The sequence below is a fragment of the Microchirus variegatus genome (genome assembly GCF_963457635.1).
Source record: "Microchirus variegatus genome assembly, chromosome: 22".
NCBI classification, from domain to species: Eukaryota; Metazoa; Chordata; class Actinopteri; order Pleuronectiformes; family Soleidae; genus Microchirus; species Microchirus variegatus.
The window spans coordinates 11,623,997-11,642,991 of NC_139823.1; the positions used below are offsets into that span (position 1 = coordinate 11,623,997).

General features: G+C 42.1%; 1 protein-coding gene across 1 annotated transcript; it reads right to left on the reverse strand.

The window, feature by feature from the left end:
* Positions 1 to 2,294: 2,294 nt before the first annotated feature.
* On the reverse strand, positions 2,295 to 17,644 carry nxph2a (neurexophilin 2a; the record flags this gene model as incomplete). The annotated part of the gene is made up of 2 exons (XM_083908367.1): positions 2,295 to 3,041; positions 17,600 to 17,644. 2 exons carry the CDS (start codon positions 17,642 to 17,644, stop codon positions 2,295 to 2,297), a joined length of 792 nt encoding a protein of 263 aa, XP_083764493.1.
* Between the last annotated feature and the right edge of the window lie 1,351 nt (positions 17,645 to 18,995).

Here is an 18,995-nt window from a genome sequence, read left to right on the forward strand (position 1 = left end):
GCCTGTGGACACAGATTTATTGCCCATTAAAAAGCTACACTGAAATGTACCTCTTAAAAATGGTGTGTTTATCCTGTTGAGAAGTCCTTGTAGGAATGAAACGAGCCGACTGTGTGTGCACTGACAGACTGGAGTTGACTCAGTGTGACTGTGCTGTGAGCCGAGTTCAAATAAGGTTTAATGCCATAAAAACCTAAATTGATCTTTACAGTTTTTCAGAAGTAACCCCATATGAATTCAAATATTCCAAAAATGAACATTCGTACTTGCGTTATACACACAGCATTGCTCTTATGTCTATTTTACAGGGGAACCGTTAAAAACAAGATTAAGCAAGCAAGAAATGAAATTAGGTACAATTTGCATGGATTACAAATATGGAACTCTATTACTAGAAGCGGTAAATATGATTATCTACAAGATGCTGCCGAACAATCACGGAAAAATAAGGATCAGTATACTCATTGATACATTTCTCTGGGGGAAAAAAAAGAGAATTGATTGACATCATTTACTCTGAAGCCATAATTAAACACATTTGAGTTTCACGATAATACACGGCATTTACACAAAGGAGTAAAACTGAAACATCAACGTATATCAACTCTGATTTAAGCACTTTACCTTATCGTACACCTCACCACGTGTTTAATGTGACGGGGTCGTTTACAGCAGATGGACAAAGGCGTCGGACACGGCGAGTAAAGTAACGGATAATAAATGCCCAACAGCCCTCCCCACCAAAAAAAAAAAAAAAAAACACAACTTGTGACATTTTTTATGTTAATGGTTTTTCAACAAAACATTTGAAGATGTTTTTTTGTAGCTGCAAAGTCAAAGCACATCACGCACCGTTCACTACACGACTGGATGTTATCCACTTTTACACAAAACTTGCTCGCTTTAAGCCTGCTGTACATTTGGGAAATGTCTGACATTTTCAAATTTTGTGGTCCCACTTCTCATTAAGATTCCAGACGGATTCTCACCCCCCCCCCACCTCCCCATCCCTTTTTCTTTTTCTCTTTTTCTCTTTTTGGTTCCTCCACTCTCCCGGTGTTAAGTAAATGAAATTTCCCAAGCTAATTAAAGCCTATTAAAGACAGGTAATGTCAAGGCTTGTGGCAGGACCATGACAAAGTGCTGATAATTGTCTGCCAGACTCACTAAATCCACCTGTCCTGCAATTATCCCCCCCACTCCAACCCCCCACCCCACCTACACCCACCTCTCCTGACACATTAATCCGGAGCGTGGCTCTCACGGCAGACTGATGCCTCAAAGTGCATCTCGCAAACACAGATGTTCGTTTTCGGGGGGAGCCTAGTTTAGCGTACACATGCACGCCTTATGGCGACTGTAGCACTAAAAAAAAAAAACACTTTATAAGAACAGCATACCTGAGCGCCCACCTACGTATATGTTGTGATTTATCTCTCAGGTATTATTATTATTATTATTTTATCGGATAAGCTGAATCATCTTAAGTTGTTGTGCTCACGTACAATTAGGTCCGGTGAATTATTTCACTTCATTTCAGTCCTGACGAGACACAGACAGCAGCTATGAAAGATATTATTTATGCAGAGCTACTTTGGAAGAAAAAAAAAAAAACGACTCATTAATCCACTTAATCTGGAATAAAAGACTGCCCCACCTGTGTTCTGCTCACAGGGACAAATGGTCAGTGGCTCCACTTTAAAGCAATAATTGTGACTAATTGGTCAAAAGAAGTCGGGGAATGTTGAAATGTCGTGGCCTGCCGAGTCACAATCTAAACGTGGTGGTGGCGTTGTGATTATTAACTTGACCCCACCCCCCCTCCCCCCCATAAATATCAGTTTGAACGAGTCGCGAGGATTGTTTGACGATGCTAACGTCCATGCTGCATTGGCAATCGAGCCATGTGAGATTGCCGCATGCCTATGGCCTAGCCTTAAAGACAACATCTGGAAAACAGAGTAATTATTTCCACATAGAACATGTGTGCTGTTGTGATGGGAGGAAAATCACTCGGGGGGTGGTCGGTAGCTAGCTCTCAATCCCGACCCCCCGACCGCTAAAACCAAATCTCTGGACTCTAAATATCTGCCGCGTTAGAGCTGCATACATGTGCATTATGTACAAAAGGTTTGCAGTAATGTGGCAAATCCCTCGCGAGTGCGTGTGTCCCATCTTAAGTCGCACCGCCTGCAGAATGCCTCGGGTGTTTAAGGACAAGAAGATTAGAAGTTGACATTTACATAATGTTGACGATAAAACAAAAAGGTTGATGCGTTCTAACGGCCGCTACGTCATCCCGTGGAGGAGTACGGCGTGTCGCTATGGTAGTTGTAGTCGGGGCATACCTTTTGCACCAGTTTATAGTCTACGCTGTAGAAGGCTATATAGATGCATATGACTTTAAAGGGTTTCGAGCAGAGCCAGGACACGTGGCTCTGCGTCTGTTCCTGATAGCACATCTTGGACTGGTCAAAGTTGCACATGGCAGTCTTCTTGTTGCGGTCCGTCTTCTCGTACTCGATGCGGCAGTTGAACGATTTGGTGTCTTTGGTCTCCAGCGTGGACTGCTGGGCGATCTCGAACTCCACCACCTTGGACGGCGGCACCAAGCTGACGGACACGTTCCCCAGGCCCGTGGAGTTGTGGCGGAAGTAGACGCTAAAAGTTCCGTTCCCGTGGTCCACGATCTTGCCCGTGATCAGCAGGTTGAGTTTGACCGTCTTGATGTTCGAGTGGAAATCCCCCCACCCGAACATCTTTTTGAACTTGCCGGTTTTGACGATGGGCCTTCGTTTAGTTCTGGCCTGTGCGCCCTGAACATCTGTCTGGTTGGATAACCAGTCCCAGAAGTCCTCCATGTTCTGTAAATATGTTATTTCCCTCATGTTGCTCTTGAACCCCGGGGAGCCCCTGGCAAACAAGCGCAAGGGGTTGAGGATCCGTGGGCTGACCCCCGTGGGAGAGATCTTCTGCTCATTATGGCCGTCTGCCCACTCAATGAGCTCTGTGGCTCCGCCGTGCACCTTTCTGCATGTGACCTTCAGAGAAAACAGAGCACAGAACATGAAGTGAGACAAGGCACATTTAGCCAAGGAAAAAGAACCACTTTTTCCCACAAAAAGACAACTTTTTGTGGCGATTGCACTGAAAGAGCACCACAGCAAATCAGGCCACCATTCACATGCCGTACCTTCTCAGTAAACAAACTTGTAAGATTAAAGATTTATAACAATAGAACTGCAAATGCACTTGGAAACAGACAAAGTAGCACTCAAGTCTTTAGAAATACAAACGGAATATTCAGGTTCTCTGTGGTTTCATCCTGTAAAAGGTAGCATTTTCGTCTCCATTTGTGCCGTGCTTGTTCGTGGTAGAAAGTGTTTTGGTTCCTCCCTATAATCACGTAGAGTCTAACTCTTTATCTTGCTCTGCAAAGCACATTGAGGTATGACAGCTATTTGCTGTTGTTTTACAAAATACAATTGAATTATAAATGATTCTCGCTGCCCTCCCAAATGCGACGAGCAATTTTAATTATTCATGCAGTGTCCATCAATGGCTGACCATTAGAAATGCCGACACTTGGAGTATTAAGAATGGAAAGAGGGGAAAAATGTGCAGCAGTGACTTAAGAGGCATGTTAGCTTTGTTTTCCCTTTGTCTCGTGTCTTAATCGACATGTTCAAAACATGATGGTTTGAGTTGGTGTCAAAACTTGGTAGTTTTGGGTTATCTTGAAAAAATCACACAACCTTCATATTTGCCTTTTTGTCAAATATTACAACAACATCATCACAATAACGATGTCGGATGAGCCTTTGTGATGGCATTACTTCACTTTACTCAACTGGCATTGATCGTTTCGTAATGATCGTATGAGAGAAAGGATAGTTTGGTCAAAGAGTCTAAACTAAAGCGAGGCAGCTGCAAATTGTACATTTTATTAATATAAATCGCGTGTAATGAAAGTACATTTAAGCACGAGAAAAGTGCTCTGGACAGATGAACTCTTCGTGAGGTTTGGTTGAAGCGTCTAAAATTTAATTCGGATTTGTTAGATCATGGATTATATGACGGTGCCGATCCTCTCGGGGTGGGAATCACCAGAGACACCACGATATGATATTATCACGATATTGCACTTGGCACCATCTAGTGGACTGATATTCCACAAGGTTTATTTGTAACTTCAGTTATTTGGTGTCTCAAATGTCACGATATTTCTCCCACTGTATCAAATCCCCACAATCCTCCCTCTGACCTAAACATGTGAGCCGGCCTCAGATAAGTAATACCATTTAAAGATAGTCCACACATACGAACTTTGTCTTTTAATGGTTACCAACAATAAAACCCGCCGCGTGTTAAGTAACTAATCCCGATGCGGCGGGTGAACTATGATCCCAGCTGCTTGTACCTCAAAGCCTTTTAGCTTCAAGAGCGATGGCTGGTCCACTTCAGATAAAGCTTTAATAATTCATGGCAATGAGCTTAGCTAAGTTTTATTGGTAATTAGTAGTGTCGGCTTTCCCCGGGCTTAGTTGTCGGGATCACCGAGAGAAGCAGATGTTGAAAGCACAGAGGCAGCGGCTGTTTGAATTCTCGCTGAGCTGCTGCGAAACGACTTCCAGACTAATTATGTATTTGCCGTAAGCCTGACTGAGGCACGCGCGTGTGCAAAGCTAACAAACTGGGCTCTGTCTTCCACACACTTTGTCTTGTTCCACTCATATTTTCTGCACAGAAACACTTTACAGTATAGTAATTGATAGTTAAAATGTATTATTTCACAATATAACGCTGGAATTCATCCTCCATGTTGTATTTTACCATAATGTTAAAGGTGCATTATGTAATAAATCTAAAGCAACTGTCACAGAAAAAAAAAAATTTGCCGCCTGCAAATCATGTTTATGTTTTGAAATCATGTTTTGGCATGTGGCGCCACCTACCGCCGTCTACCAATCATTGCAGTCAGTAGAGTCTCAGCTGCCAAGCAACCACGGGTTGCCAGTTAGGTCAGAAAACTAAACCTTAAAGAAATGTAGTAACTGTTTTTTGGCCACATTCTTACATATGGCACCTTTAAGTGTTTACCATACGTCGTATGCTGCACTCCGTCTTTAAATCCTTTGTCTTTACTACACTGCCCACGCATGCTGCGCACAGTCGCTACACCCTAATGGCTATCTGAATATGTAATGTGAAATCAATGCGTCTCCTTTCCGACAGTGAGCGCGGCCCATCCATCAGCCCTCACAATGCTTAATTAAGACAAGCAGCACCCTGTAAACATGGATGAATGAGGCAACATGGCAATAATGTCCCCGTGTGCATAGCTTCATCAAATCCGCAGTCATTTAATCAACCAATTCCAGTGTCGCTATTCCCCCCGCTGATGTCGCCACTTAGCAATACCTTGTCTGAGGCTCAGTGGGTAATTTGATTAGACCGTTACAACATGACAATAACCGGGGAAAACGCTGTAAATCTGAAGGCTCCCAAAACGGAAGCACTTCCTCGCTGCTGTGAACAGTAGAGACGCGGCACTTGTCTTTGCACCAGCCCGAGCTGTTATATCCGCTTCACGTGGGGGTGTCGAGCTGCGCCGCTTCGGAGGTGAAACTGAAATTGTGTTGTGTGTGTGTGTAAATCTCAGATGAGCTTTGTATTGGGTGATTAGAATGGAAATGAGAGCGGAATTCAAGGGTGATGATGAGCGACTAGGGAAATTGCTGTGACAACAAGGGGATCAGCAGAGGGATATCTAATACTTAAATGCCCTGAGAGAGACGAAGCACTGGGAACTTGAAAGGCCTGCACTGACACACAGGCTTTGGTTTCTCTCCGTCTTGCTGCACATTCATGGCAGAAGTGGACTTTCTTAAAAAACAGTTGAGAGGAATCATAGTTTTTATATAACCAGACGATTTGGGGGTGAGAATAAAAAAAAAAACGGTGGCAAGGTCTGATGAAGGAGAATCTACAAAAGCTTAATTAAGATTTCTTAATCGGCGCTGCTGTGCTACAGGCATTCTGGGGCGACTTGAAACAAGACATTATTATGATATTAACTGCAGATTTATGACGCTGAAAACACCAGCGAAGGGGAGACGTGATGAGAGGCGGATGTGTGGTTTAGCTTCTTCCTTTTCCTGTAAGCCCCAAACAAAAACACACAGAGGTGCACGAACCTCACAAAACCCCCAAATATCATGCTGAAAACATCTACAATAGTACATCTCCACTGTAATATAAAGTGATGAGAAAAAAAATCGATTTCTTAAATGGAATCATTAAAAGTGGACTGTGTATTCTGTTTGTTACATATTAAGATTGTGTCTGCCTTTAGAGAAAAAAGAAAATATAGGAGCAGCGTTTGATGAGTAGACGTTGCCAGCTGTTAAATCACGGAGGTGGAAGTATTCAGCTGTAGGATGTGGCAGCTGGTGGCACCGTATCTTGACCTGATTTAGATTTTTTTTGAATCTCGAACAAGTTCCAGAGAAGATGTTTTTCAAAGATGACCAGGTGAAAATTCCTAAATCTCAACTCAAACCTCATGAGATGCCCCCATGTTATGTCTTAAAATAGAATATTTATAATAGAATGCTTTTAAACCACCCGTATAACATCCTTAAAGCAGTAGTGTGTAACTTTTCCAGTATAAACAACTCTTACTTTAGCCTTTCTGTCAAAATTAATTTTAATTTTCGCCGATATATCACACGACACCAGGCAGGCAGCGGCTCATCAGCAGCAGCTGCGCTGTCTGGAGCGGGGAGGTGGGAGTGAAGAGGCTGTCCTCACGGTGGGTGAGATATTTTCACACGGTTCAACGCAGAACACGGTGTTATACTGAAACGGTGTCTATTCACCAATACGCGAGCACATATTTATTTAGCATTTAGCTAACTTGGCGAACCTGTTTCCAAAGGTAAGCTCGGGGAGGCTACGATAAGCATTAGGGTAGCTAGCTGTTTTGTGACTGTCAGTGAACAATAGGTTAAGGAATTAACCCCAGTTTTTGAGACAGGAGTGAGGTAGTGAGATGCCGAAACGAATGTTGGAAGAAAAAAATGGTAGGAATATGGATCTGGAGTCGTTCTTTCCGGGAAGTCTCTAGAGTGGGAGCAACACAAGCAGTGTTTTGGTGAGAGAAGTTGCATACTGGAGCTTTAATGGACATGCACACGTCTAATGAGACAGTATATCATGCATTTACCTAAACTTGAGTTTGTGTCTTTTAGCTTCCACTGTAGCGCTTTGTTTAACGTATGTGTGAAAAGGTAAATACCACATTGGTTGTGCGATTAAATGAAAATGATTGCCACTGCACAAAGGCCTCACTGTACTTTTAAGTTGTTTCTTTAAGTGCTTTGAACCGCTCAATGGTGCACAAAATCTGAATAAAGGCTTTTTTCAGGATGGATGGATAAATGTCTCTGAGATCCTTAGTATCGACACCATCCTTACAGCACTCGTACTGTGTGTAAATCATTATCATTCCGAGGTTTTAGTGAAACTTAAATACTGACAGTGGCCTGGGCGGCAACCACGCACCACGCACACTCAGTCCCAGCCTCGCCATTCATTTGTAATGAGCATTATAGAGCTGGCCGTCTGCTTGTCCCGTGGGTAGACATATCTTTTAGAGGACTGACATAAAGGTAATTGCCACAGTGACCAGAAGTAGCCTCTAGAAAGTTATTAAGAAGCAAGTGACATCTGCCTTCTGGATCATCTGAAGAGATGCGGTTAAATGCATTTGCAGGGAGCAGTCGGCGACATCGTGCTCGGCGGTGATGGGTTCTGGGCCTCGGGCAAGGCTATGGTCGTGTGTTGATGGCAGCGATGGAATCTGTCTCTGAATCTGGCTCACATTCACCCACCCTTCCTCAACCCCCATTCATAGTCAGAGATCTGCTATTTTTTGTCTCTTTCTGTCATCTTAATTAGTACGTCCCTTACGCGTGAGCTAAAAGAATCCCATATTTGAGCTTTAGTTGATTTTTTACTCCGGCGCATAAGGTTGGGGGTATGCATGTGGGAGAAATTGGCTTCGGGGCATTTCTCACAATAAACAAAATGGGCAATTAACCTGCTCATCGGCGCAGGCAGAGAGGTTCCAGTGATGCACTTCACTGTTCTTCATGGATTTATCTGTGCAAATTGACCTCACTTTGTGGTGCAATTCATTTCTCTGCTAATTTTCTGTGTCTAAAGCTTCATTAACTTGATGCGCTTTCATGTAGTAAAAATCTGGACGTCCGGCAACCCGCCGCTGCCGGACCCACCGCACCTGAGCTGCTCAGCCAACCCGGCTGCTGTGGCGTCACACCACAGATTGTTGCTGCAGTGCTGTGGATGGACTGCGGCGTCTTGCTTTTCAAGCGCCTAACATGAAAAGCTGCTTCCCCCTCACATTAAAACAATTCTCCGCCTGCACTGCCTGCCCCACGTCCTTCCCCTGCCATTCCACCTGATGTTACAAGGCATATCATTTGTAATGATTCACACCCAGAGCTGGCTGCAGGAGAGAAGGCCCTGGAGGCGCATAGCATCGCAAGAGCTAGAGTCTGTGGCGCGTTCGCTGAAGAATAGATTGGTGCTCTGATCGCTGGAACAGCTTCACGCTCCAGAGCCATCACTTTTAATCAGAGGCTGTCCAGGGAAACTCAGAGCAAGAGCTTCAGCGCTGTGGTGGATCGCAACGGCAAATCCACACCAGGGGCACCTTACCAATCACAGGCGCTATATGGTGAGGGCGTGTGTGTGCATATAGCATATCTAGTCCCCACCAGTATAATCCTTCAGGCCATTATCACCTGACCTCTGTGAGAACGAGACAGATTACAGCCTCCAATAACTTAACTCTCCAACTGAAGTGTCCATATTGAATTTTTTTTTTTTGGCCTGTACTACCTGTACTTATTTGAGAGATTTTTTCCACTTCCAAACAACTGCATTATTAATTCTAGTTATTTTATCGTGCATGCATATGTGCAACACTTATGTGAATGTACAGTGGTAATTTCAACCTCCAAAAGCCGCCAAATAATAGCATTTTGAGGACACACTCTGAAAAAAAAAAAAAAAAGCTGTGGACAAAATGACTTAATCATCAGGAGACAGAGTATAATACATGTGACAATATGTGATAATTATGCTAAGGAACAATGTGTTCCTGCACCTGCTGTTACATCTGATTTTTCACGATGCTGAGAGCTAAATATACAGCACCACCAAAAAAAAAGTACAGGCTTCCAGCCGCTCAGTAACTGTAACCTAAGTGTGTGTCATGTTCGTTACCGTCTAATAGCAGCTACAAGATTTTAAAATCACCTATTAGAAGTTATTAGAATGTGTTGTTTGTGTTGTTTACTAGTTATTCGTCTCAATATGGAGACCCACATTTTAAAAATTGCAAACCATTACAGCGATATTTGCAATTTAAATCATGGCAAGAACAAATCTCTTCTCACTACTTTATGTATTTCTGATGATTTTGCCATTTCGGTTACACGTAATATTATTTTAAATTGGGAACCTGGTCATTTCCGACAAATATAACTTTGATGAATGGATTACAACTACCAATAAGACCAATTAAGGCAGGATATTTGCGATTTCTAAGTAAAGAATGTAATATTTCACACCCATTGGTGGTCTATTGGAATGACTGGCTTATAACACTTATATAACACAGTATTAAGTATAAATTATATATGAAATTTGTGCATTATATAATAAATCTAAAGCAGCATAAAATCCTCCTAATATTTAACAGAGACTCAGGAATAATGTTCATATAACAACTGACAAACAACAACAGTACAGCCAAAATATTTGCATTAAAAAAAGATATTTTGCAGACATATCATGTTTTGGCATGTGGCGCCACCTACTGCCGTCTACCAATCATTGCAGTCAGTAGACTCTCAGCTGCCGAGCAGCCACGGGTTGCCAGTTACGTCAGAAAACGAAACCTAAAAAGACCTCTGTATTTTGAAATTGAATGTAGCAACTGTTTTTGGCCACATTCTTACATATGGCACCTTTAAGCGTCATTTTCTAATTTTGTTTTTAAAAAAATATTGTTATTTCTTTTTAAATGCGCGTGCTTAAGTTACACACTGTTTGTCCACCACTTGTGGGGCTGTTGATGTCCCTAAATATGATCTCTGTGAGTCGCCTAAATCCTATTTTGTGAGTCATTAATCTTTTTATTCCTCGTCGTATCTGGCAGCTATACCAAGACGAGACCTCCTCTCACTCTCTCTGCAGTCTGACAGACTCGTATTTGTTTGTACGGGTGTTTGCGTGGGGTCATCACACTAAAGCATCTTCAGAGAGCGTCTCCCCGTACCAAGAGCAATTCACTGAACTGCACATATCACACGCAATTACCTCCTCTGCAACGTGGAAGCTGCAGAACACAGAACTGCAGAAATGTGCCTCGAGGTTTTTTTTTCCTAATAAAATGACCACATTAGCACCAAACCGTGCTGAAGTAGTGTTTGCCTTGTAATGAGTGTCATTCTCCTGTTGTTGGCCCTTCCTGCATTTCAAGACATCTCAAAATATCCACTAATTGGCCTATTTACACGTAACATAGCAACTAGCCTTAAATCACCAACAGTAACGACACGTGTAACCTGTATCAGCTTTTACTCTTTGGGGCAAAAATAAATGATAAAATGGTGAAAAATTGAAGCCACATTTAATTCTCTTCAAAAAGAAATAAAAACAGCAGCGTCTTTTGGGGATAAGTGTTGTTTAAATTTGTATTTAAGCAGCTAATTGTTGCACTGCCAAATTGCAGTATCTTTCAAATTGAATTTTAAATGACACTGCTGCGCCCCAAGGTGTTTCCTCCACATTTAGTAGACTTTAAGCCTCTGAACAGTTTTGTCTAAAACTCATCTTATCGGCATAGTAATCATTTTTAACCCTTTAAGGTACTACTCAACTATTTGGTCGACCACACTTTAAGTCACTATATCTCAACCTGAATGAGCCATCTCTACCATTGCGTCTGTGAGCAGTATGCCTTTATGGCATTCCTTCAAAAAAATTCACTCGTCCTTTACTGGCGCATATCGGCGGGACCTTCGAAGGCAAGACTTTTTTGTTGATATATTATCGTTTCAGAGGAGTTGTTGTACAGAATTATGTAACTTAATTCAACAAAAGTAAGTCTTATAAGGATCAAATCATTGTTTCAAAACATGCTCTACCAAACGGTTGACTTGTCATTTTATGTTAACGGTAGAGATGCTAGCTAATGTTGGTAAAACCAGGGAGGAAAAAAAGGGTTAGTGTTGTTAAAATGATTAATTGAATTTATTGATCAAGGAATTGCACTTAATGTGACTTCTCTGAATGTTGTACTTTTATTATGAACAGACGTCTCAACCGTTTGGTAGAGGACTGTATCTGAAATATTGTAGGGTCTAATTTAAAAAATATATATATATTGAAAAATATCGTTATTGTCATCATAAGTGAATAAAACATGAAAATAAATTATTTTTCCTTTACTTTTTTCTTGGTGCTTACCTTAAAGGGTTAAACACTTAATTTTAAGTTGCAACGCTAAAGAATAATGCTACCCCCATTTTATTATTATTATTACTGGACTGCAGTTACTTCTTTTTTTTGTCTTTTCACAAATCTATAGAGCACTTTACTTGGAAATGTATAGTTTTTCCACAACATGTGTTCAAAAAAAAAAAAAAAAGATTCATTAAATGAATCGGAAGTGAGATCTTTTGCGTGACTGTTAATTTTTCACGTTTCTGCATGTGTGCATGCATTCACGATTAAAAGTAGAAGAAAAAAGCCGAATGGATGCATGTTAGTGAGCGCGGCGCGGTGAGAGGGGGGAAATTGACATGCAGCGATGATCAGGTGCTCAGAAAGTGTTGACAGTGATCCCGTCAGGTGAGAAGTATAGCACGAGTGGAGTGGAGGCTCTGGGACCAAAGCTTTTGGGGGTAATCTGGATACGTGTTATCTTACCCTTGCCACACGAGACAGCGGTGGCAAAGGCCCCCGTGTGCACGCTTCACTTTTGGACAGGCGTTACCTTCTCAACGCATCATCACTTCCACAATCCCATTACATGGTCAAAGCATCATCTCCTGTGCTGGCTTCTGACACCTGCAGCACATGCTGCTATGACTGATAGCAGGGATTGGAGGGAGATTATACCGTAAATGGTGGTAATTAGCTTTCTCTTGACCAGTTTCTATCACCGTATAATTTGTGCACCATACTTAAAAGGGGCTTGGCTTTGCCCTAACCCCCTCGTGCATTAAGACTGCGTTATAGTTTTTTCCCTAATCCCACTGCTTCTCTTCCTGTTTTATGACTTTATCGCATGTTGTTGTCCATGCCTTCAAATTGGCGCCGCGCAAACGCTGCAAGTGTTTAATTTGCGAATATTTCTGTTTGATTTGCTCCAATGTACGTCTGCTAAATTTGACAGAGGGGGGGGGGGTGTGTGGAAAAAATGCTTTTGTTCTCCGAGCAGAGACTGCGCCGCCGCGGCTGATTTCACACAAACGGCTCCCTTTGAAGAAGAAACAAGAGTTGGGAAGACGTTGCTCGGGTTTTTTCCCTCGGAGAAGCTCTGAAGACAGGTACTTCACAAGAAATATACAAAGACAGAGGGGAACTGACAGGACTTTGTTAGGACTGGAAATGACAAGCTGAAAAAGGGGGAGGCCTCAAAGCTCATGAGGCGGCGGAGGAAATGCAAAAACTGAGAATAACCCAGCAATGAGATTTATTGTACTTATTCTAAAGCTGTCACATTTTTTACAGAAAAGCAACACAGCTTTAATTAAAGAGGTGAATCATTTCCCTGCACTCTGACATGCAGTGTGATTGTGTTTTCCACCAACTATAACCAGGTGGCAATTAAGAACTTAATATGTAAACGTGTTCAACTGCAAAAGAAAAGTTTTCTTTGAGGCTTCGTGTGATTACAGGGCGTATTTTTCCTCTTCTTTTCTTTTCTTTTGTGTGCTTCAAACATAAAAGTAGAATTTATGACTGCGATAGAAACAAGACAGCCATTGCGATACCTGATTGAATAAAAGACAACACATGAAAACCACAATAACCCTGATGTTATTCTCTCACCCACACACACTTTAGACCTGCCGGACAGGAACCCATCTCCGCATTGTGTTTCCCTTGCAGCATCTCAGTGAACAAAAAAACAGTAAAAAAAAAAAAAAAAAAAGGAGTGCTGGATGTTTCTGACCCTGCAGAGCAGTAATGACAATGCTATAAGGTAAGCGGAGCCTCCAGATCTAACACCGCCTCAGGGCTGCAGATCGCTCCATAAAAATTCATAGCTGTGGACCAAGATCGAGAGACTCAACACCGTATTAAAACGTAATGTTTCCTGCACCAGAGCCTCCACCGCGGTGGGTGTGACCTGCCGTCGCAAGATACTTTGGGAAAAGAAACCTAACGCAACTCGTAATTGCGTGACTTAAATCATCAAATGTCCACCCTGTTGTCAGATTAGGGTTATTATCAATGCAAAGGGCAGCTACGCCGCGATTATCTATCAGCTTCTTTTCTCTTCATTTCGGGACCTTTACCATGGATTTATTGTCGGTGCACACAAACACACACAAACACACACACACACACACAATATGACTGATGATTGGAATTGGGATAGATTCCAGGGCTCAATAGAGTACACACACACAATAACAACCTTTGCTTGAGAGGTCCGAGGCAACAGGCGAAGCACCGCAAATGCCACAGACAGTATTGTTTATGAGGGATTATCCAGTCAAGCCCTCTGGCTCCAAAGATTGTGACCCCAATATGGGCACAGATACACATCAGCACCATGTAAGCTCTGGGAGAAAAAACAAACTGTATTTCTGTGAAGGCGGCACATGCATACGAGGTCCCCTTTGCTCTGTCAATCCATGTTTAATCACTTCCACAGAAATTTCAACTGGTCTGCCTTGACATTTTTCCTCTCATTCCTCCCCCCCCACACACACCCAATTTCTCTGGTCAGGTTCTGAAGATTTCAGTTTCTCTCTCTCGTTCTTACAAGGCAAATCCTGTGAGAGGTTGATGTGAAGACCAAGCAGAGCAGGGATGTGAAGAATATAAACACAGTTTTTTTTTTTTTTATTGTCCAGAGGGAAAGGAGGGGGGGGTGGGGGGGGACGCGGGGTTGGGGTGTTGGGGTTCTGTAAAAGAGACGAGGACCTTATCACAGCCCAGCAGCTCTGTAATTCACTGCCATGATAAAGTGGCAGCGTGGAAAACCTTACAAGGCTGGCACAATCCAAAGACGGATTAGGTTTTTCTGACATAAGCTTCCTGAAAAACTAATCAATCAGCCCATGCAGTATTATCAGCAGCGTGAGATTAAAGCGCTGCTCCTAATCCCCCCCCCCCCCCCCCTCACTGTACATTTTATTACACTTCCCAGTGTTATTTGCCTTTAAATATGCAATAAATAAATAATAAAAGCAAACCTAATTGAGCACGGGGAAGGGGAAAGGGGTTAAAGAGCCCTTAGAGAGGGAATTTATGTAAAATGTGTGTTTTGTTATGAAGACGGGGATGAAACTGTTGTCCTTGGTAAGGCTCTTTTTTTGACTTTGAATAGAGCCTCACTGTCTCATTCTTACACTGCAGAGAAAAAGAGAGAGAAAGGGGATGAAAGATCTTCTGGCAGAATTTTAAGACAATATTAGCCACGGAAAATGAACTCGATTCAAATTCAGCCGCTTACTTTCTTGTTCCCCGAGTATTTTCTAGAGGCGCCGATGGTTGAATAACGGTTGAAATTAATGTACAATGCTGTGGAAAATGACGTCAAAGCTGCAGGGAATGATTCTGAACACACGTGGTGGATCCATAGGATACAGCTTATACCTGCTGAGCGTTGTCTCTGGTGGTCATAGTTCGCAAAAGGGCCACATAAACTTTTCATCACAGCATTATATTACCAAACAGATCCAGGATACAAAGATTTAACAGGCTCTCTCATCATCATCATCCTCCTCCTCCTTCCCGCACTTAATACAGGAAGCGGCGAAGAACAAAAAAAAAAAAAAAAGCAAGCACTCTTTCCCTGCATGCAATCTGTGGAGCATTGAGACTGGACAGGCAGAGGGAGTTGCCGGGGAGCGAGGGCGCACGAGCAATCTACATTGTTCTGCTGTCGTTGCACCGAGGATATAACTGCAGCAGATGTCATGAGGAAGAATGGATTCTCCCAGGATGACTGTGACCCTCTTATTTGTCCCTGGAGTATGGCGCAGATGCTGTGGCCACAGATAAAAAAAAAATACTTTTTTTTACCAATGGATTCATGCTCTGAGTGTCGACTGTATGAATGAGTAAGATGGTGTTAAAGGGGGTGAGGGGATGTGGTGGGAAAAGTGTTTTTGGTTGTGGCTCCTGTACTGCACCAGATGCTCAAAACTGTGGTTTAAATACATGTATGAATATCCCTCACCTCACCTCACCTCACAAGTGTGTGGGAGAAACTATGTAGCCTTCGGTTAGCATCGTCGTATCCATCGAGGTCTGTTGTAAAAAACATGGCTGACCCAAAAACAGCACAAGCTTTTAGCCTCAATTTCTGCCAAATAAAAACAATTTCACCTAAACTTTACACACTGGATCTTCAACCCTTTAAGGTACGCACCAAGAAAAAAGCAAAGGAAAAATTATTTCTTTGCATTTTTTTATTATTTTATTTTATTTACTTATTATAACAATAATGACAATCAATATATATATATAATTATTTTTAATTGTTTTTATTAGAACCTACAGTATTTCAGATACAGTCCTCTACCAAACGGTTGAGACGTCTGCTCATAATAAATCTGGTTTGCGTAATTCATAAAGTACAACATTCACAAGTCACATTAATTTAGTGTTAGTGAGTTCAACTTGATGCATTTTTCAATGAGATATAGTGACTTAAAGTGTGGTCGACCAAATGGTTGAGTAGCACCTTAAAGGGTTAAATTTAAAGGCCGTCATGGTGGTGCATCTTTGTCCCATGTCCTCCTGAAGGCTAACCTCCATCTATCCTCAAAAACTAACAACTTTATTTTGCTTTTCATTTCAGCAGTCGTATGTCTGTCCTTTCAGCAGAATCCACTCTTTGGAAGGCGGTTGCAACTCACTGCTGATAAGGGCCAATATTTTCCCCCCACTCAGACAGCGGTGACTCTGCTGGGAGAAGAAGCCACCGAGGCCAATGAAGAGAAAACTCTCCAGGGAGGAAACCTCTTTCAGTCCCTGTCTCTCTTTTCTCTCTGGAGGCAGAGTTCCCAGTAGGCATGAGGATGATTACAACAGCAGCCAAATCAGACAGCACTCTGCCGCTCCATCTGCACGCTTCAAGGCTATCTCTTTAAAGAAGCCCTCTTTGAGGTGGTAGCACGGATGTGAAGAACTTTGTCAGTCACTTGACATTTTATGCTCGCAATCACGATTAAACCCCCACACTGTATTCAACATATATATATATATATATATATTCCCCTCATGATCTTTCTTTGGAGAGCTTAATTCTGATATTGAGTGAAACTATCTGCCAAATAATATTGGTTTTTTTCGAATTATTTCAGGAATATGGTTTAATCACACGAGCCGTAATTTGTCAGGAAGAAGCGACATCACGCCACGAACACCGGTGAGTATTGCAATTTTCACCTTTTTGTTCTCATTTGTCACCTAATTAATGTCATTGTTTCTCTCCCCCCCCCCTCAAGTCAGATTTAGAACGACACTTCCAGGATGGTGAGGTTTTCAACGCAGAGGACCTTGTTTGTGTGTGGAAGCAAAACAAGTGAAAAAAATGATTGTCATCCACATCCAAATGTGTAAGTGATGCAGCTGAATAAATGACAACGGATATTTATTGAACTATAGTTGACAGAGGCAAGATGCCTATTGTCTGCACTACAAAAGCTGGCACAGTGGTGTACATATATATAGATACATATAAAGCTATACATACATCCCTAACCCATAAATAAATGTAACTATTCACTCAGTGCAATTTCTACATTGTTTTAACCACAATGACACGATTTCTTAATGCAGAAGTAGTGCAGAATTATTATTACTTTAATCTCTAATAAACTATTTAACGTTAACAGACATGTTTTCTGTGTTGAACAAATTGGATCTTAATTGGAAGGCTGCACTTCCTACATGAGAAAAGTCCCAATATCCCAATATGAGAACGATGTGCAATTTTAAAAAGCAATTAAGAGCATACTTAGAATAAATTTGACTAAGCTGTATTCTGCCAAATCATAACTTTTCATTAGTATTATTTAAACAGTCTTCACACACACATATATAGATATACATATATGTATATCTATATATATATACATATATATATGTATATATATATAAATAAAAAAATGTGGAGGTGATGAGTTCAAAACATGTATGTACATTCTTTTTAACTAAAACTAAAGCGCGCTGCGTTAATTAAGTGCCAATAATTGTAGTTTAATGTCATTTTGGCGTCGTTTGTTGATATAGACGTTGTGTCAAAGCTCACCTGGTGCAGGACAGAGAGAAGCAGGAGCGTTTGCAGTGCCCTCATCTTCGATGACTTCTCGACTTTATTCAGGATGAGCGCAGCGTAAATCCTCTCTGGGAGATTTTGGAGAGAGGCAGACGCACGTGTCGCTGAAACATCGCTGTTGTCACCTGCGAGATGAAGAGAGAGAGAGAGAAAGAGAGGGAGACAGATGTGTCTTGTTAAATCACAGCGTCTCCCTGTTGGCTATATTTGGGCAGATCTGCAAAGGTAAAAAAAACAAAAAAACTGTGAACTTTTTTCCACCCTTACCGTTTTTGCAAAGGCAATACCTCACTCAGTTGCGTGAAGCCACTGGGATGACCATGATTGTTCAATCCACTTTGGGCAAACAGTCCTAAAATACTCCCAAGGACGCGTCCTTGTGTCTCGGGACGCTGTGTGAATTCCCCCCCCTCGTGAATCTCTCAGCTGCGGCAACAGTCCGCTTAAGTTGCGCGTAAAGAAGAACCTAAATCTCCTTCTTCCTTCGCCAGTGAGTTGAACAAAGTGCAAAAGTGAGTGTGTCCGTCTCGCAGTGATAGGACTGCAGTCACTGAGACAGCTGTCCCCTTCTGTGCGCGCTCTCCGTGCGCTCTGCTCTGCTCAGCTCTGCTCTGCTCAGCTCGACTTCAGTGCGCAAAATCCTGTGCGCTTGTGCGTCTCCGAGGTCGGCGCGCGTCCATGCACTGAATCAGATCCAAGGATCTTGCTCGTGAAGTCTTACTCTCTCCATCTTGGAGACAAGTAGGAGGCTTGATGTCACTGTTATCAGCAGCCGCTCCACGACTTTAACCCTGTGAGAGTCGAGACTCGCAGACTCAGGATCCATTAATGATGCTGTGTGCTCTGTTAATGGTGATGATCCAGTGTTTACAAGTACATGGAGCTGCATGTCCAGACATGAAATGTGGCTTTTGTTGAAGCTTCGTGGAAAACTGTGACACAACACTTTCTACAATTATTTTATTGCACAATAATGAAAGAAAACAATGTTGTAAAGTGTGAAGTACAGTGGTGAGTGTGATATTTGAATTGATGGAAAACCAGAAAGGTCAAACGCTAAATGTGGCTGCTGCACAAAGGCAATTTTGACTGAAGAAAAGTGCCAATCTAAATATGTATATGTATGACTCTAGCACCACCATGTGGTGAGAGTTAAAGGCCACACTTTACAGAGAAAACTTGGCACTTGCAGATGGGTTACAACTATTGCACTTTCTCATTCTTATATTGTGCTACATCATATCTAAGAAAGTTAAAGGTGCATTATGTAATAAATCTAAAGCAACTGGCCATAAAATCCTCCTAATATGTCACAGAGACTCAGGAATAATGTTCATATAACAAACTGAACTCACCAACAACAACAGTA